Here is a 20,435-nt window from a genome sequence, read left to right as displayed (position 1 = left end):
GATAGGCTGCTGCTTCTTTACCCGATCCTGGGGAGCCACCACTAGAAGCTTGGGGACCGTGCAGGAAAAATTTACGTGGGGAAACACCTGGTGCTTTTCATGGGAACAAAAGAGGTACAGGCATCTCTTTTAGTTTAAGGTGTCTCTTTTCCCACTGAAATTGTATTAAAGATTTGTCAGCTTTATAGTATTTCCTTAAAAGAAGGAAACCACAACCTCTTCGTAGTACAGTTGTCCTCTCAAAAACCATGCCACAGGATCTCCACTTGCCATTCTCTTCACCAATAGCTCCTCAGCTTTTGCAAATAAAGCAGCATGGTTGCAGTTCTCTGCTTAAAAATTGACAAACATTAGGGTTATTTTCCCAAAACAGACAGAACAGCATCGATAAGCACACTAAAGGTCTGAATCTGGTGCGGGCCCCTTCTGTTTGCATCTTTTAAAGGACTAAGATGAAAGGGCTATTTCATTAAAGGGATAAAGCTCAGTGAGGACCTTCTGAAGGCTCAGTTTGCTGTGGAATTGCTTAAAAGCAAATCTGAACTGAAGAGGGCACTTCACGAAATTCCTTACAGCGCCTGCTGGAACGCAGCGGGGCTGCGGGACTCCGGCAGGCCCAGCTGAGGGGAGTGGGGGGGCAGCCCCGGAGCCCGGGTCCGTACCTGATGCCTCAGGGGCGAGCTGGGTGCTGTAGGCCAGGGGCAGGCGCTCGCTGCTGAGCTGCATCCCGCCCCGGCGGCAGGCGGAGGGCAAGGGGGTGGCTGAGCCTGCCAGGCGGCGGGAAGCCGGGCCCGCCGGCCGCGCCCGGTGACGGCTGGTCGGGAGCTCGGCCGCGGCCCTCGCTATTGTCGGGCTGCCCGAGCCGCCGGCGGCGGTCACAGCGGCCGCCCCGCGGCGTGGAGCGGCAGAGCGCCTCGAGGCAGCCGGCGGCGGCGGGCTGATGGCGGTTGTCTAATGGCGGTTGGGTGGCAGTTGCCCCCCTTGCTGTCCCGAAGCACCGCCCGGCCCGGCCCAGCCCAGCCCGCACTGTGGCGGGATCAAGCACTGCTGCGTAGCTGGTCTTTGTGGTCCCACGGCCTCTGACCAGGCAGAAGGAGGAAGGCAGGGAAGGTAACGCTGGCGTTTTCCCTTTGGGTTTGGTCCATTTTCTGAGAGAAACGAGTGACACTGAGCCAGGTGGATGGGGCTTGGAGCATTCTGGTCTAGTGGAAGATGTCCCTGCCCATGGCAGGGGGTTGGAACTGGATGATCTTTAAGGTCCATTCCAACCCAAACCATTCTGTGATTCTATAGCAGTCATGTGGGCCAGGAGCCACTGGAAATAACATTTCTAGCTGTTGGCTAGGGCTAAACGATGTGAAAATACATGGTGGGTTAGGACAGGCTGTGTTGGGCCACCCACTGGATCTTTCCTACTGCCTGCCGGTCCTGTTGCAAATTAAACGCAGAAGCCCAAAATGCTGTGCAAAAAGAGATTATAGGCAAAACCAACAGAAACTCTGAATGTGATTCAGTTAAAAGGTGGTGAAGCTGTGTAACAGCCTAGCACATGGGGGCTTCAGCATTCCCAGTGATCAGAAACCATTTGTTGTAGTTTGTTTTCCCCATATAGACACCATCAAAGTTGCAAAGATATTTGAGGAGAAATGCTGCGTGAAGCTGTTTTCTCCTGAAATGTAAGGCATGGTTTCTACTTCTGTTGATAGCTTCTGGCTGTCTCCTACAAAAAAGGATACACCACCAAAATGCTGCGTGAGTGCTTTAAAAATAATCCTTAGCTGCATTCCCGGCTTTGATTTTAATTTTGCCTTTTATTTTCCTCTCAGATGATTATCATCCTGCTATTTCTGGCAGCGCACTCTGTGTCTATAGCAACAGGGACAGAGGCAACAGTCAGAACAGGAGGGTAATGCTTGCGGTTTTATGTGGTTAAACCTGTGGGCTCCGCGTGATGTTATCCAACAGTCCCAACTGACTTTAGTTGCCAAGCCCTCCTGTAGCTCATCCTGATTTGCTTTGTGGAGATGATACAGGCCAAGAAGTCTACAGGAAATAAACTTTTTGTGAAGCATCAGTGAATTACTTGGACTGAACAGGCAGGGTGATGAACAGCCTATGGAAGCAGCAGTACCCTCCAGCAAAGGCAGTAAACGCTGGTTGCTGCTTTCCACTCTGAAGGGTGTGAGGTTCAGCAGCACACCTTGGCTCATCCCATTGCTTACACATGTTTATTAGGGCTGGCTCCTCCAATATAATTTCCTTGATACCTATGCAAGATGTGTGGTCTGGGATTCAAAGCGCAGAAGGATTTTTAGCGAGTTACGTTCCAGACCAGCTGCATGTGTTTATAACCAATGCAAGTAACAGTCACTCAGCGGCAGAAGAGTTTTGCAGGCACTAATGATGTGAGCAAAATGTGACAGGAAGCTCAAGAACTAATTAACAGCAGTAATTTGAAGAGAGTTGGGGCTGGCAGGATGCCAGAGTCTGTGTAGGTGGTTCAGCTGGAAAGATGGGATTCCTTAACTTTGACACCTTGGAATTGCTGAGGTCGTGCAGGGGAGGGAAGGCTTTAAAACAAAACATCCTTTTGGGTGATCCAAGTCTTAAGCTACTTCTGGGTATGTGGTTTTCAGAAGAGTCTTTGCGATTGCATAAACAATGACTGTGGATTTCTGGCATTTGTGCAGCTGTGTATTTCATACCTTACAATGTGCAGATGGAAGTGTAGGGATTTAATTTGTTTATTAACTCATTGGCTTGGCTAGCTGTTGGGTAGTATCTGGTAATCACACAGGTGTATTTCCATATGAAAAGAGAGGTGAAAACTGTTACTGAAATGATTCTGCTGAACTGATGCATTGCCTTTGTACCTGGATTTATGGACTGATGAAAAAGAGATTGTCTGTGTTTACTTTCCACTACTTAATGATTTATATTCCCTTTCTGAAAGGGGAAGCAGGAGGTAATTGTCATAATGTTTGTGCATTTATTTCAGAACTCTATATACCCCAAAGGAACAGTGTTAGGCTGTTTTCCCCCTAACTCTGTTTATCAAGCCCATGGGATTTCATTTTTTAAAACACATGACTTTTATTTCCTTTATTTTTTATAAGTGAGGGTAGTGATTATGAGTAACTTCCATAACAAACATGTAGGCATCTGACACAGAAGGAAATACTGTAGTGCTAAGGGAAGAAAACTGTATACCTCAGACACTGGCTGGGTTAAGATGCTCCTCACTTGAAGCTTGTAATTGGGAAGCACCATTAGTGGTAATTGAATCCTCTGCTAGACTAGATTGTACAGCATGAAAAGGAGAGGCTGTTAATTTCAAACATGTGAGCAAAGGCTCTGTCCGTGCAAAGAGAAGTTATGCCATTGTTTGTAGAAGCCCAGAGCAGTCAGTGGTGGAGAATGTGTTTTACTGTGCATATGGACACGACACTCTCCCGCTCTGCCTTCCCCAACAGCCATAGACACCAAGCGCTAAAGCTCTGCTGGGGGAAAGCAGGTTTCACCACTGAACATCACTGTTGCCACGTTCAGAATGGATTCCAGGCATTCTCATGGTCTCTTGAGTGTTGCCATGGCTGGTCCTGGCAAGAGGCCTGTGGTTGGAAAGCTTTGTTTGTACCTTGGCCTGTATGGTCTGACCTTCTCTGGGACAGTTAATGCTCAAAGAAGTGAAAATTAAGATTCTGTTTTTCCAAATGTATTTTGAATGGAGGTGCAATAGGTGGGGACCCCAGAATCCCCCATCACCAGGCCTGGTCCCACTCAGGCTGGGGATGGATGTGCCATACCTTGAGTCCTGGCTGCATTGAGCCTTGGGCTTCAGAGATGGCCGAGTCTGTCTTGCATATTCAGTCCCCTTATCCCAGTGGCACAGCTGGGGCAGGAAGGCGGCAGGGGTGGGTTTCTGCATGCTGACCTAAGGATTTTTGGGGGAGGGGAAATCCAAGTTAATCCGCTGGTTTTTATTTCCCTCGACCCAGGGCTGTCCGGATACCGCCCTCACAGGCCGGCGTCAGGGCCCGCGGGCAGGACCACCGTGGGAGCTGCCCTTGCCAGCAGCAGCCCGAGACAGCGCCATGGCGAGTGCCCCGCGCGGTCAGCCGGCGGGACCGTGCGTGTGACAGACGTGCCGGGGCGCCCCGGGCGACATGGCGCCGCGCCGCCCGCCAGCCCTGAGAACCGGCACCCCGGGAGGAGGGCGGCGTGGTGGGCACGCGGTTGCGTACGTGCCGCTGCTGGCGGGGAGGGGCTAGGGCCGGCTTCCCGCGGCGTGCGCGGAGAGCGGGCGGTGATGTTGGTGCTGGGCTGCGGTGCGGAGGTGAGCGCTGCGGGGCAGCGGCCCGGGGCTGTTGCCGGTGCGCTGGCACACTGCCCGTGTCTGGCAGTACTGCTGGTTGGGAGACTTGGGCTGCCTTTCCTTACAGGGCAGTCTCAAGGAACGTAACGGGCTGGTGATCTGCGAGGGGGTGTTTCTGCTATGGAGCAGCGTTCTTTGGCAATAACATCCTGTCTTTTACTTCCTTCTATTTCAGTCCGGTAGTCTGAGCGATCTGCTGGAGGCAGGAGCTGCTGTGAATGCACCTGCAGATGCCTTTGGTCAGTCTCCAGCTCACCTGGCTGCCTGCGGTGGGGAAGCCTTCTTTCTACTTTGGCAGCTGCAGACAGGAGCGAATTTGAACCAACAGGTAAAATACACAAGTTTTTTTGCCATTTCTAACCTGGCATGTCAGTAAATTCAGTTTATATTATTTGAATATCTTTTACCTAAGATTTTATATACACACTTGTATTTCATGAGATATCTGGGGTTGCTTATTTTAGAATAACTTTATTTTTCAGTGAACCAGAAATCCTGTCTATGTTGCATTAGTGATTTCATTTGCTATGCACAATGTGATTTTCACTTACAATCTTGCATGCAGATGTCAAAAGAACCTTTTTTTTTTTACACAAATAAGCATTCCTTTTCCCTCCAAAATCAAATCCCTACTTCCAGTAAATGTAAGGATTCTTCCTCTGGCTGCAATTTAATTTGCCTATACCTCTGAGCTGGTAGCAGCAAGCTATTGGTCACAGCAATCTCTGAATGGTGCTGAAAGATGCTGTTCATCAGTGTACAGGCTATATACTCTGTGTACATCATCTGTTAGAAGGTAAACAATGAGTATTGTATGGGACAGGTTTTCTGCTTTGCTGTGATGAATACACTAAGCACTTAATGGCACTTATCAAGTACGCTTTACTAGCTATTGTCCTTTAATCTTTCTCAACTCATAACAGACACTCCATAAACAGTCATGATGGAGAACAAGATAGCCTCATTTTATTCCCCTTCCTTCAAATTGACTGCTACATATAAACTGTGGTTTCAGGATTGCCTTGGAGAAGCCCCGATTCATAAAGCAGCAAGAGTTGGGAGTTTGGAATGTCTTGCTCTGCTTGTTGCCGGTGATGCCAAAATTGAGTAAGTAAGTTGGGCTACATTTAGATATTTCAGAAAGTGTCAGAGGATACGTGTATTTTACAAATACTTTCCCTTGTTCAGAGCATTCATGCCATGACTATAGTTTGCGTGTTGTCATTAAGACCAGTACAAAAAACTGCCATAAACACAGAAGCAGCACAGACCATATGCTGTTGGTCAATTCCATGTTAAAAACCTCTACAGAAACTGCTAAGAGAATATTCCTGATCGTAGGTTCTCCTTGTAAGTTTTCCATTCTGACTAATGCTGCACTCACCCTCCTCTTGCCTTTCTGATATGTTGAGCCAGTCATTTGTCTAATGACAGATTTATTTTAAAACAGTTACTCCTTGGTGCATTTAATACCAACCCTCCATCTGAGTTGAGCCCCATGCTACCCGTGGCAAGCCTTCTTGGTATCAGTTCTCTGTACTTTTATTTACACCTCCATCTGAAGTTACCGCTTAATCAAATTGAAGAGTGCTTGTTCATTATATATATTGCATTTTAATGGAATGGTTATTGTTAACTCTGTTTTAGCTTGTGCAACAACAGCGGACAAACAGCAGCAGACCTGGCCCTGGCTTACGGCTTTCTGGAATGTGCCAGGTTCCTCAGGACAACTCAGCACACTCAGACAATGAAACTGAGAGGACAGTCTGGCTACTCACCAAGGGACAACCATGGCTTGCTGAGAGAGGATCCAGCTGCACAGAAACAAGAAGGTGAAACCACCAGATCCACAAGCAGGAAGAGAAGAAGATCAGGTGGTGTGTAATACTGTTGGTTTATTACAATTCAGAATAGGTTTTGAATACTCTTTATCATTTAAGTAAATAAATTTGGTGTTGGGTACATAGCATTTGGATTTAGAAGCCTGCTCGTAAGGATCAGCTTGCATAAGTATTTAAAGTTATGGTCTTACCAAAACCAGAGAGTGCATGGGGGATGCCATGGAAAAGACTACTATGTGGGGTGAATAGGGTGGAATCTCAGGTAATTTTACTGATGTACTGATAAAGCAGCTACAAAATTACTCTTGTTTGTTTGTATGACAGATCTGGTCTCCTAAGTGACAAAAGAAACAGCCTGTCATCCCAAAATGAAATCAAGGAGTATCTGAAGTCTTAAGAAGCATGAATAGACTATACATTGAGCAGCCAGATGTGTACGTATGTGCTGGTACATTGTCTCCTTCCGAGAAGGACGAAAGCTCCTTTGTTTTTACTTCTTACAGAAGACTGTTGTGTTGTTGGTGTTTTGTTGTTTGGTTGGGTTTTCTCCCCTAGAATAGTTGCTATTCATACAGCTATAAATAAATGGAGTATATAACAATTAATTCCCTCGCTTTTTTCCTGTGTAAATGCGAGAACAAAGTTCATAAAATTCATTACGTAAAGCCATTTTTCTCCCACTCCTCAAATGTTATCAACAGTACCAGCAGCAAATCATGCCCTGGACTACATTCATCATGCACAAGGCAGCTGGTGCTGTGGAACTTGACAGGCAGAGGACAGTTAGTCTTTTTGGCAAGAAAGAATTCCATAACATAAAAAGATTAGGCATTTAATCTGTAAAGATCTTAGCATAATAAAAAATGCTGTATGAACATAAAGTTGTCCTAGCCAAAAGAATAGTATTAGTTACCTAATAAATGTATTTGTAAGAAATAGAGTTCACAGCTGATAACTCGTATTTTTAAAGGTTTCATTAAAAAAAAAATATTCTTAATTTAAATTAATCAGCAACATTTCTGTTTCACCTGGGTTCTGACTGACTGAAAGCATGATTTTGAGTATTAACACAACAGTCATTATCTAGATCAGCCAGTATTCTGTTTTAGCATGTTCCAGCAGAAGAGTGGATTTTAAATAGTTTTGGGTCGTTGAGGTAGGCAGAGATTGTAATAGGCATCCTTGTTCCAAAATTCGGGGCCCTTCCATCCACAATAGCCCTGTCCAAGAAAAAGCAACATAGTTTTTAAATCTACTATGATCACATTCTTCTTACCTTCTACTAGCAGATCTATTGTTTTTTAGTAATTTTAATCCAAGCAGTATGAATTCTCATTTATAGAATGCAATGACATGCCATTTCCAGAAAGTTCTCTACATGCCTGGAAAGAGAAAATACTTCAGTGTCTCTCTCCCCATTCCTTCCTCCCCACCACAGCTCATTTCCTAAAAAAAAAACCCATCTTCCCTCTCCTCTCTGCCTTCTGCTGCTACAGAGAGACTAGTGTCATTCTGAAACTCATCATTCCCAGTTTCTATTCCACATCTTGAATCTTTGCTGCCTTTGCTAATAGTTGTTATTTCAGAGCCAAACAGAGCTCTAAGTATCAGAAGGTGTGCTGTTGATCCTGATCTGTCAGAAAAACAGTCCAACAAAGCTTTGAAGTTTACTGAGTAACACATAATTGTATCAGCTGTTCTTGAAGAAAAGAGCTACAAAGAGTCCACCTGAGCTCCTCCCCTGCCACTTTTGAAGAGGAAAAGGGGTTCTATAGGTATTTTATCTCATTGGAGCACTCTGGAACACCCTGTAGCTGGTTCTACATGTTGTTTGGAAATTGTTTCTTCCTGTGTTCATTTGAAGCTTTGATCATTATAGGAAAATGTTGCTTCAACAGCTTTTCTAGTTGGGCCAAACCCAAGGGTATCAAATCAAGATAGGAAATATAAGTTGCTATTTGCAACTTAATATGAAGAACAAAAAAGAAATTGCTTACTTAACACCTACAGAATGATTTAGGCATGTTCACAGTTTATGTTTCTGACTCTTTACTATTATGTAATGCGCTGTCATCCTTGTAAGTAGCTTTAAATATGGAAATAATGTTGCATACCCTTTAGTTTTTCTGTTTTCCTATATTTTTGAAACAGCTCAGTACCTGCTCTTTAGAATTAGTTCAAGGTCTGATCTGAGAGTGCCTCATGCTGGCACTTTAAAAAAAAATAGTTATCTTCTCTGCTTCAGTAACAGCATTTTGCAGGCTGAACAAATTCTTCTGTTCCATTCAAAATGCCAAACACATTTATTGTATGTACTACTGGGTAAAAGAGGAGATGGTTTCAATCAGAGAAAACATCTCTTTGCACTGTAAAATCTTTAAGTAGCTGCTGACCCTGGATATCTTCCTGAAGACACTAAATTTCAGAAACTACCAGTAAGTAGCGTATGTGCAGGTTAACTGGAAATCATAAGAAATGGAGAAACCACAGAATGGCCAATTTGTATTTGGCTGTACATTACTTGTTTAATGCCAAAATGTGTATTTACATACACTTACTTGCATCAAGCCTCACCTTTTCCAAAATGACATGCAGATCTTCTCCTCCAGTGTAATGTGGGTCTAGAATCAAATACTTGATGTGCCCTGTAATCTCATTCCAAGCCACTCCTAATATTGTGTGAGCCAAAACACCTCCACCTAAAACAGTAAGAACACAAACTAGTAGAAGCTTTTCACTGACACTGGCTATATGTGCGAGCCTAAGGTAAAAGTATGTCAACACTTTCTGTTAATGAACAGATTAGTTTGGTTATCAAAATGATTGTGAAGCTGTCCTATGTAAGATTCTTCACATTATTAACCAACATATCTTTACTACAACTAGGGAAGATTGCATACCAAACTTTGGACTTTCGGCACGTCTAATTAGAGAGGTTCCCATCTGACACCATCTTCATGGAGTGCCCAGTACAGATTAGGAAAACTTAAAACTGTAATTTATTAAAGCTGAAAGTGCTATTTCAATATTCCTCATTTTCTAAACCATGGCTGTCTTGGAAATACTTCAGTTAAAGTTACAGCATTCTTAATGAATGGCATTTCTTACGTTGCCAATTTTTCAGATTATTAAAACTGGTTTAACAAGAATTTGGCTAAAGCCCTTCTCTTCAAAGCCAGGCAAACACTGCTCTTCTGTGATGGAAATTCTGGGGAGCTTCTGCTCTTCTAGAGAGCAGAAGTCAGGTCTTGAGTTCTGACCTCCACAGCAGTTTTTAAGAATACTTCTTAGATTGACTTGTGTTACCATGTTTAATACTGAGCTTGGGAGAAATACTGAGCGGAAAGACACCAGCTAGAATAAACTGTATTGTCTTCCAGGCTTCCCTGGGAAAAGCGTAATTTTTAATTCACCTCGGTTTCTGATTAACTCTTGTACAGTAAACAGAATGAGTTCTAGTTGAAATGAAATTCAGTTTAGGGAGGCCACGCTCTTCTATTGGCATTCTTTGATAGTCAAGCGCTTACCAATCATAACTGGAGTTCCTTCAGTCTTGAAATGGTTAGCAAGCTCTCTTCCCTGCAACGCCAGTTCAGAACCCTGGCTGGGTAAGAACAATAGATATGTCATCCTCACTGGGCTTAATTTGCTCATTATGTTACACACATTAACTACATAAGGTACTGTATGTAAGTAACTGATGAGAAAGTGGCTTAAGGTTTTTCTGTGTAAACATCCTGGGATAATCTGAAAAAAAAAAAAAGTTTTTTAATGCAACTTACAGATTCTGATTCAAGATAGTTTTCACTCCAACCGCACAGGCAATTACAGCACTCACACCCAAGCTGGCTTTGAAAAATCAAATCTCAAATAACATTTCTAATCTGTTCAAAGCTACACTGACTTAGATTTGTTATAATCTCCCTGCTTTTCTTTTCAACTGCGGGAACCAGCCACAGACAAAAGATATCTACATGGAAAAGAAAGGCACACACTCAATACATGCACATACTCCAGGACTCAGAGCTGAAGACATACATCTGACAGATACTCATATTCCCCTTAAAAGACTGACAGTGCTCCCAAAAGTGGTGACAGAAGCGAGGCAAGGAAATTAATACAGATATTTTTCATGTCGCCTTTCTATTTCTTCATATAGCAGTTAACCTTTTGAAAACCCCAAGAAAGCCTGCACATCTGCTTTTCAGATTCCTGGAGAGATTCATTAAATGCAGACGTAATACAAAATGGGAAATAACAGATTCCATACGAGTGCTGTTGGTGCAGCTGTAAAGTCTTATTTCCATGAAGAGTTAGACGTGCTAGCTGGAAATAAGCCCAAGACAAAAATGCTATCCACTGCCAGTGACCAGCTGAAAAAGGTACATGACATTTCTTCTTCTCAGCATGGTAGTGATGTTGGCTTTTCTTAATTTTCTTAATCCTGAAAAACATTGGTGCTCCCTTGTAGCAGCAGTATGAGCAATTCTACCCAGTTCACAAAGGAATCTATTCTATATTAGGAATAAAAGGAATAAAAACTTCACCCTGGAAGGGCCTGTCACAGCTGCTAGAAATAATAAATGGATCAGCTGCAAATATAAGCTCTGGAACAAAAAAGATTAAAAATTGGCTGTATAAAGCTTTACAAAAAATTGAAGAACTGTATTCTTACTATTAAGAATCACCATGATCACATGCTCTTTCAGAATATCTGCAGTAGAATTTACTCCAAATAAACATAGCTCATGAGTAGTATTTTGTACGACTAGAGTTTTATACCATCTAAGTTAGTATATACTCTTTATTTCATGACTGTATTTATCACAAAACGTTCAGGGATTTGTTATTCTGCTTAGTCCTGCCTAAATGATAAAAATCCGGTAGCTTTACTTCTGATAAATGCTGAACATTCTTTTTGTCCCAGACATATTTGTAGGGTTCTTTACTGCATATGAGAGCATCAGATTGTCAGAATGGAAACAAATTCCTTGTTTTATCTGTCACACAAACCCAGAAAAGAGCACACTATTTCCAGGCTGCTCAGCAATTTGCCTCAGTCCTTAACTGATGGGCTAGCTCTATGAACAAAGTCATAATTCACTGTCAGTGCGCACTCAGTTCGTTATGACTGCCAGGCTGTGAGCCAGCTTCAAAACCTGTTTGTGGTGCACAACAAAAGGCTGAATTCCACATCAGTTTGCGTATCATTAAGGAATTTATAGTAACTGCAACCTGGAACCCTAAGCCCCCAAGCAATTTAGCAACACCTTCACCTGTAAGCACTTAGAAAAACCAAAGTCAGGAATATAGGGTTGATGAACATGGAACCCTTAAAAGGTTTATCTCCTTTATTATCCCTATTCTCCCATATAATGTAATGGTAATTTGCATTTTAAGGCGCTCAGTTTTTTTTAGTAATTACTGAGTTGTTAAACAGATAGCAATTCTTACCTGACAAATAATATTTTTGATGTTATTCCAAAAAGCTGATTCAAAACAAGTTGCACCTCAATGGAACCAATCCACTGCCGCGACCCAACAAATGCTGCAGGCTTGTCTCCAGCATCAACCAATGCCTTAGCAACATCATGATGAAGAAAAACAAATGTCAACAACGTATAGTAGGCAACTCTACCACTCTGTGGGAATGCGTTTTGAACCTAGCTGGTCAAAAGCAGACAAATGGATCTTGGATTAAATTCACTGCTGTTCTGTTTCGGAAACATCACTTGAACCTAAGACAGAATGCCTATAAGCACAGAATATCACCCCAGGTCCACAGGCAGACCTCAAGCTGGGATGGTGAGCGCTGAGCTGTCAAATAAAGGAGTGCATCCTTTGTACTGCAGGAGCACTTCATAAACTGAAGTACCTGGATTCCCATTCAAAGCACTTCAGAAAAGGATCCATAAAATAGAGCTCTGAGGAAGAAGCCACTGAAATACACTGAAGGCTGAGGTTTGTTCTAAACTCTTCTCCATTCTGGGCCTTGTATGTTACACACAGCACTTTAGGGGACTTTTCTGCTCAGGATCCAAAGCCTCCTGAAAGGCTACTGCCTTCTTATAGATGTCTAAAAATACTACAGGAGCACATGGACTTCAGTTCTTTTAGGTGTGGACTGATAAACATTCAGGAAATGTAGTTTGCAGTTTTAACTTCAGAGCTCACATCCCTGTTAGATATGATGAGAGTTGTTTTATGGACTGAATCAACCTTTGCTAAAAACATGCAGTAAATAAATACAACACAAAGAACTACTATTAGAAGACTGAAGATAACTGCAGTATTTCTTGCTAGGCATACAGTATTAGATATCCAAGCCTACAGTTTTCTTCAGTGTTGTTAACGGAAATGAACATATTCAGGTATGCATTGAAATTCACAATAGAAAAAGAAGTGGAGAGTTCAAAAAAACCAAAGAAAACCCCACTACTCTCAAAGGGAAAGTTGCAAAAGGCAGCGCTAAATCAATACATAGCATCTGGAGACTAACCCAGCTGTCACTGAATGCAAAAGGCAGTTTTAAAACGGATTTTAGTATGATACATTGGGTTGTTTTCTTTCATTTGGTGAAAACAGCGAGCTCCTGATCTCAGCTTCTAATAGAACATTAGTCCAAGGAAATATTTAGAAGCCTATTTCAATGAGTCTTTTTTGTACAGATGTTACCCAACACTGATAAACATTTGCAGTCAGATCTCCTGTAATAAAACTATATAAATAATAATCCAGAACTACTATAGTTCAATTTAAGAGAGAAATTAAAAATACCACACAAATCTAAAAGCTAAAATACACGAACTGATGAATTTTACAAATAACCTATACAAACTTTTCTAGATGAATATGCACAAAATAACTAACTCGCTTAAATGCCCTGTACCTGTTGAATCTCCTTGTGTGTTGGTATAGGTGCATCAACGTAACCTTGGTGCTTGAACCAAGAACAAACTGTCTGCAAAGACCGATAGGCACAGCCCCAACCACTGTCATCAATCCGATCCTGCATATAGTGGTGGTAACTATAGACACCATGTACTAAATAGACCTGCACAGAAAGAGACAATACAAATGAATCTGATCACACTTGCATCAGTTTCAGAGGAGGCACATCAGTTGTCACTTGAACTGTAAAAGTCTTCAGTTGGGGACTGAAAATCTTTGGAAGAATCGAAGGATTGTTATTCACACATGATTACTCCTCCTGTCTTTGCTTCCTAAACATTTCCAATCAGTTTTAGTTTCTTGTCCTGGTTCTGAGAAACTTCAAAAACACATGCTAAAAATGTGTAAATCCTTTCCCAAGAAAAGGCAGTTTTCTTCAAGACAAATAAAGCTAAAGCAATGCCATTTTGTGCAGAGAAGCCCTTTTGCTTAAAAGGCCAAGTCAGACAATATTGTATAGATGAGAAAGTGAAGTAACTAAATTACTTCTTATAATAACAAATCTCAAGTAAAATCAAAAGTACTTTCTTACAAGTGTTCCAATTTAAACTTACCATACCAGACTCTATACCAGGTGAATTAAGATGTAAATGTGGATTTCTGAGATATCCATCTTTATATGGTTCATCTGGGAAATGATAAGCATTTGCTCTCTTGAAATACGGTCTGTCACAAGGCAGGTTGAATAACCCGTGCAATTCCTACATGCAAGTTCAAATAAAGAACAGAATTAAAGTTCTGGATTAAAAGGAACATCATATTGAAAGTAACAACAAAGACAAACAATTTTAACAGCATAGTTTAGCAAAATAATGTATTAAAATCTGCTTAATTAACTATCCATCATGTATGTTTACTACTAGATCTGACCTCTCAAAGGAAGCTCAAGCAGGCTTACCTCCTATCTAGAGGGCCCACTATTTCATGCAGTCCTGTTACACAATGCCTGCTGCTGGAGCCCCACTGAAGATATGATGAGTGACAAGTGTCTTATGAAAGCATGATAAAATACACCATAATAGAAAAGGATTACAGTTTCACCTATCTAGCAATATAGATACACACACTGTGAATTATAACTTTTAACTAATATTGAAGACATACAAATGCCACATACTGAGACAAAGTAAAGATACTGAGCTTATGGTTTAAGCAGATTCAGTCTGTTTTTAAATCTCTTACGCACTGTTTACAACACATCAGCCACATTTAAAGAGATATATTGCCTTATTTCACAGAGCTTAAAAGTTAAAGGAATGATGAGATCATCTAGGATAAAGTTTGTAACACAGGTAATATATTTTGTGCAGATGACCTAGTGCTGAACTCAACTACATTAGCTACAGCAACACTCAGCAATCCTGGATAAGAATAATATAAGAAGACAGCAGGAAAGACTTAATGTGCCACCAGTGCCTGAGGCCACTGCAAATAAAAGGAACAGATTAGGTTTTATACACCCAGGAAGAAGAAAATGAAAAACCCCCATGGCTTCTATGCCTCTAAGGCAGGAAAAGATTCTTTCCCCATTCTTGGTGTACCTAACTGTGTGACCTGAACAGGTACCTGCTAGGTACACATCTCAATCTGAAAGGACTGCCACATCAGAGCAGTTTTTCACCTCATTCATATTCCTTTTTCTAGATGGCCAACCCAGAAGGCATAAAACAAACAAACAAGAGCTAGCTAAGCCTCATCGGCTGTGATCCTCAAAAAGCAGCCTCCTCTGAAAACAACAAATTAAAAACCTCCAATACTAATCGTTTCAGGACATTTGGTAAAGCCTGAAAGTAATAACACACTAGAAGTAATCTGATATTGAACCATGTAAGTGAAGAAATTCAAAGAACACAGTACCAGAAGTATAATTCAGATAAAAACTATCTTATATAATTTTAAAGTTTCTATTGACCCCTTACAAAAATGAGATCTGGCACATTTTATAACATACCATAACAAAGCAAGCTTCCACATTCAGTATACTGCTTCAGTTACAATAAATTGAAAAAACAGCAGTATCTGTCAGTATGTATTCTACAGTGGCTAAATGAAAAGCTTTAGCAGTGCTTCAGTTACAATAATCGTCATTAAAAACAAAAAAATCAGGTTCTGTTAGAATTGGTTGGCTTTACCTTTCTGTAACTCTCCAGCTGATCATCTGAAATACCTGTAGGATAAGAGATTGTTACAAGGTGATTTTTCCCTGGTAACATGAAATGAAATTGTTCTGGTACCACAATTGATGTTCCCTTCACATATTTCATGATACATCTTTCCATGTCAGTTAGTTGCCTGTGAATTGCTTTCACCAGGAGATTCTGTACGCTGAAAGATATAAGGAAGAATGTTTAAAAGGTAGAACAGCAATGGAGGATCATTTTCTCTCATTGCTCTCATTGTTATACAATACTTATATGCATATTTGCACCTGGTCTGATGAACTTATAACTTCCATACTTCCACTCCCACAGAGAGAGACAACCTTTCTGTGCTCTGCTGAAAGCTTGTCCACACACAGAACCTACTCCCTACTGATTCAACCCTCCAAAGTAAAGGTACCCTACTCTGGTATCAGAAACACAACCATTATGAGCCCTTGCCAAAATCAGTTACGTATATGACTACACAGGGTTTTGTTTGTTTGTTTGGTTTTTTTTTTTTGCATTTTGTCCACCCCAGTTAGCATCCTTCAGAGTCAAATCCTCCGGAAAAAAATGCCAGGAAAAAATACAGAGGAAGACTCTTAACGTTTTCCACCTTAACCTACCCAGCTGTAGCCCCTAACATAGTACTGAGATTTAACCAGTTAAATTCCATATAAAATATACTAAATACTACTTTATTAAACTGATAAATTATACAGTTTTACTTCATTATTTCAAGAAAAAGCAGAAATTAATCTGAAAAATTACAGCTTCAGGAAATACTTACTTTCCCCATGTTTCCTCTGGAGAAACAGATACAACAGCATCAACTGGTAATGTCATATTTATGTAGTGGTGTTCTTTATTTTCCCGTTCAATGACTGGAGCCAAAGCAGGTAATGAAGACGTTATTTCCAACATAAGGTCTATATTGACTATCTGCTGCTGCAGAGAATAAAGACACAATATTAAGTATGTCTCCAACAACACATGCACCAAAAAGACAGGAGTAAGACTGTAAATATTTGGTATCAAACTCAGTAATGAAATACTTGGGTTAAAAAAAAAGCTATTAATGTTAAACACAAACTTCTACCTGCTCACCTACTGTACATGGGTCTCTGCATTCACACTGAGTCTCAATGACTTTTAAAGTACTCTTTTAAGTCATGTCAATGTCTGTTTTGTACAGAAATGCCTAGGGAGGGCAGACCTGAAAATGATTAAATGACAGGCTGTCTAAAGTTATGATTAAGGTTGTTATGATAGGTTGTTTACATTCATTAGTGTGGTGAAACACATACCGTATCTGGTAACTTTTTATCCTTTTTTTTGCCAAGCCTTCGTTTGGTCTCATCATCTTGATCAAATCTAAAGCATCAACAGAAAGAGAAATTTCTAAAATACGAAATAAATATATTTTAAAAAGAAGTAATTAAAATATACTCACTGTATATATTTTCTTATTTCCTTACAAGCAGACTCATCAGTCAGCTCCGATACAGTGTTCATGCCACTGTTAGGCCACACATAGATTGAACTGTGGCAAATTCTTAATACAAGAACATCCGAGGACAGTTTGTTTGCAAGATCACTGAAAACATATCCTAATGCCTTTTTTGTTGATGCCTCTGAAACACAATAAGGATACAATTAGCCTAGAAAATGCCCTCACTTTTGTTATGGCTGCTGGGCATACATCTAAAAAAATTGGTATGCTTTGACTTGGAATAAAAACGTAAGTTCTGTTATGATCAGAAAAACGGCTATGGAAACAAAAACTGAGATCAGATTTCATTCAACAGGTCTGTCTCAAACATTCACATTCGTACCTGCCTTGAAAAGTGTACTGTTTCTCTCAGATGCTGTCAGATACAAATAGCTGAATGAACTACAGAAGAATAACATACACCTTAGTCAATTCTCACATCAGTAACTCAACCAAGCCTACAGCTGCAAACAAACTTCTACGTACAAACATCTACATATGGTTATAATTCTGTGGTGATTAGTCTTTTGAGCAAATAAATCCTGGAAAGATTCAGTCTGAGTCACATGTTTCTAACTTGGTATTATTCTTCAGAAATACAAACAAAACCCATACTAAATCTTTTGAAAGGAAGGACACACGCTCCTGCTGCAGATCAAGTTTCGGCCAATATAAATCTGTATGTGTAAACCACACAGCTTCCCTTTCAGAGCTTGACAGTGTTAGGAAAATCAAACAAAACTCCAACAAAAGAAAAACTTCTCAGCCTTCAAAAGGAGTGGTCCGCCATATTTACACACTAACGGGTGTGAATACCATGCACTTTGACAACCTGAGTATCACTCTGCTTCACTGTGGTTAAAATTCACTCCAGCGTACACAGTCTATAAATAAATACCCTTCCTCTGAGGACACAGTTCATGAGAAGTTGCTACGTATCAGGCCAACCTATTCAACACTTCTATTATATGTGATGAACTGAAATGAGCCCAAGTTCCTTTTCAAAGTTCACTAACACTGAATTCAGAGTTTCAAGTAAAGACATGTCCTTTTAAAATGCTGGAGTTACACTTGAGCAAGAGACACCTTACTTCTGCTGTCTGCCCTATGGCTCAGTGGCCACTGAGAGACTTGAGCAGACTCTCTGACATGAACATCGTATTACTGCAGAATGTGGAACTACTGGAGCCTCCCGAGTCCCTTGTTATCACATGGAATTGCAGTAGCCAACCCTGCCCAAATTCAGTACAATAACTAGTTATCTTGTTCATCTTCTCTATTTCTCTAGAAATACAGGACCACAATCGCAAAACTGTATTATTAATATAACCCCGTTATAACCAAATTCATTAAGTTATTATTCTCTGTTTGCTTAGAATTTCAGGGTCCACTTCGGATTCAAAATGGATCCCAATACCATATCCATAAGTGGGAAAAATATGCAAATAAAATTACCTGAAAATGGTAATTTAATTTTTACTTCAAATTAAAATAAAAAAAACATATAATGGAAAAAAGACTGCAGGAAAAGTAATGGAGATAAGGAATGACATTCTTTGTACTTAATCTTTATGGGTTTGGGAAAAAACACAACATCTGGTGAAAAGCCAGGAAAATAAACATCATAATAGTTAATTAATAAAAGGTTATTTATATAAATGTTAAGAACTCTATCATAGTCTTGTAGACACACCGTCAGTAGTTGCTAGCTGAAATGCAAGATCCAAGCCTCCTCTTATTCTAAACAGTATGTCCATAGCTTCTAGAATGACCTAAGGAGAAAAAAGAAACAATGAAAATGAACATCTATTTCAACATGCCTCCTCTCAAGTTACAGCTGACTGTTACTTTATCACAGTGTCTGAACACACTGGTAATTACTGCAGCTGGTCAGGGTGTAAAAGACCAGTGAATAAACAGGAAAGTGAGTGGCGCAGCAGCACATATTTGCCAGAACCAGTACCTCAGTCATGTTAGTATTGCTACAAGCACAGTCCTTAAAACACATTTCCTACCTAAACAAGAATGTCGTAATTCTATACTTGAATAATTTAGAAATATTTTTGGTAAAATGTCACTGTTTCAATCCAAACGTCATGTTTCCCATCCTCTGAGTCTTCTTCCAGTTCAAGTAAACCAAGGACTGCTTTGAGCATTAGAGCAGAAAGGTAACTGAGCACATCTGTAAGGAAATCACAGCTTCAGGGAGAGGAAAACAAAAGGAGACACACACAGACCTCCCCAGAACCCAGGCTAAGTTTCACATCTGACACAAGAGCTGCTGATGTCAGCACAGAAACCATCCAGCTGTTTCTTTTCCCTTCCAAAGTCCTTGCTCTGTGTCCCACAACTGCCCCTCGCAGACATTTTAACATGAACTTTACCAGGGAACTCCTTCAGATGGAAACCCACCCTTTCTGTCCAGAGACTTTTTCAGCCATATCAATTCAGGTCAAGTTCAACACCCTCCTACAATAACCAGCTGCGCCCAAGGTCCAGAGGGATGTGGGTATTCCTCAACCTAACAGTCCACAAAAAGAAATGCTTCACTGCCTTAAGTGCTCTAAAACGGCCGCCAAATGCCTTTAAGAGTAATTACACTGAGACCTTCTGGGAAGACTTACTGCCTAACTATTTGCTTTCAAAGCACAGGAAACTTCCAGATGCAATGCTACATTATTCATGAAATAAAAGAATCAAAGCATAGGGCTAACTTTCTTCTCATTTAAAGTATTATAAGCAGAAATACAGAAGAAGATATGTGTGCCTGACAAAAACACAAGCATCTACACTTTGAGCTCTGGGTAAAGGATTTTCAGGTTTCCAAGATTCTGGAGCACCAAAATTTACTCCAAGAAACAAAAAAGGCAAGGTTGTCACGTGCTACATTTTGGTTCCTGAAGCATAACCTTGATTTATTTCAGGTAATACAGTTATCTACATTTTAAAGGTCTTGGAGTGTGGGATCTACAAGTGCCAGCATGTGAAAAAAAGGTCTGACTGGACTGATGTAGAAGATGGCTTCTATCTGAATTATTACAACCGAAGAATAACGTTCTTGAATAAAAAGCAGAGCTCTGCAGGAGTAAGAGGCCTTGGCCTTTTGATAGGGTCTCGTCATGATGATGGCGTCTTCCAACAGACCCCTAACAGAAGTCAGACATCCAGACACCTCCGAGGCCCCGCGGAACATGGGCAAAGGCTGCTTGCTGCGGGGTGGACGGACACGAAAGGGGCAGCCCGCCTGACACACCCCGGACCCTGAGCACCCCGACCTGCCTCCGCGGGCCTCCCCCGGGGGCTGGAGGCCCAGGCGCCGCCGTGGAGCCCCGACACCACCCCCCACGGTGTCTGTGCAGGGGAGCGGGCGGGGGAATATATGGGAAACCCCCGGCCCCGCTGCAAGCAGCCCGAATCCTCCCGCACCGGACCCCCCGCCGCCCCCAATGGCGGTGCCCGCTCGCGGGGGCGGGGCGCACTCACCACGTCCGTCAGCGCCGCAGCAGGGGCCGCGCCCGGCCGCATCCTCCCCGCGCACGCGCGCTCCCGCCCGGGGGCGGGGCCTCGCTCGCTGAGGAGGTCTGGCGGGTACAGAGCGTCCGCCCGCTCCGGTAGACTCGGTAGCAGAGAGTCAC

The 20,435-nt window shown here is 41.7% G+C and overlaps 2 protein-coding genes across 5 annotated transcripts; one reads left to right on the top strand and one right to left on the bottom strand.

Moving 5' to 3' along the window:
- Window positions 1–2,512: 2,512 nt before the first annotated feature.
- ANKRD37 (ankyrin repeat domain 37) lies at window positions 2,513–6,260 on the top strand (the record flags this gene model as incomplete). The annotated part of the gene is made up of 5 exons (XM_080632262.1): window positions 2,513–2,621; window positions 3,999–4,336; window positions 4,551–4,703; window positions 5,391–5,482; window positions 6,023–6,260. The coding sequence occupies 5 exons, from the start codon at window positions 2,513–2,515 to the stop codon at window positions 6,258–6,260; spliced, it is 930 nt and encodes a 309-aa protein (XP_080488388.1).
- On the bottom strand, window positions 6,168–20,325 carry UFSP2 (UFM1 specific peptidase 2; the record flags this gene model as incomplete). Of its 4 annotated transcripts, none has more annotated exons than XM_080638533.1 (13): window positions 6,168–6,189; window positions 7,493–7,598; window positions 8,791–8,915; window positions 9,744–9,820; window positions 11,671–11,795; window positions 13,106–13,270; window positions 13,722–13,868; window positions 15,300–15,492; window positions 16,099–16,256; window positions 16,616–16,682; window positions 16,762–16,942; window positions 18,494–18,572; window positions 20,284–20,325. In XM_080638533.1, the coding sequence occupies 12 exons, from the start codon at window positions 20,323–20,325 to the stop codon at window positions 7,527–7,529; spliced, it is 1,431 nt and encodes a 476-aa protein (XP_080494659.1). In that variant the 3' UTR covers window positions 6,168–6,189; window positions 7,493–7,526. The 4 variants fall into 4 exon arrangements, 3 of the variants coding, with proteins under 3 accessions (XP_080494659.1, XP_080494658.1, XP_080494660.1); XM_080638534.1 differs by lacking the exons at window positions 6,168–6,189; window positions 7,493–7,598; window positions 20,284–20,325 and adding exons at window positions 6,317–7,436; window positions 18,816–18,982; window positions 19,213–19,690; XM_080638532.1 differs by lacking the exons at window positions 6,168–6,189; window positions 7,493–7,598 and adding an exon at window positions 6,315–7,436.
- Between the last annotated feature and the right edge of the window lie 110 nt (window positions 20,326–20,435).

The sequence above is a fragment of the Psittacula echo genome, assembly GCF_963264785.1.
Source record: "Psittacula echo genome assembly, chromosome: 1".
NCBI classification, from domain to species: Eukaryota; Metazoa; Chordata; class Aves; order Psittaciformes; family Psittacidae; genus Psittacula; species Psittacula echo.
This window is presented reverse-complemented; position numbering and strand designations above follow the sequence as displayed.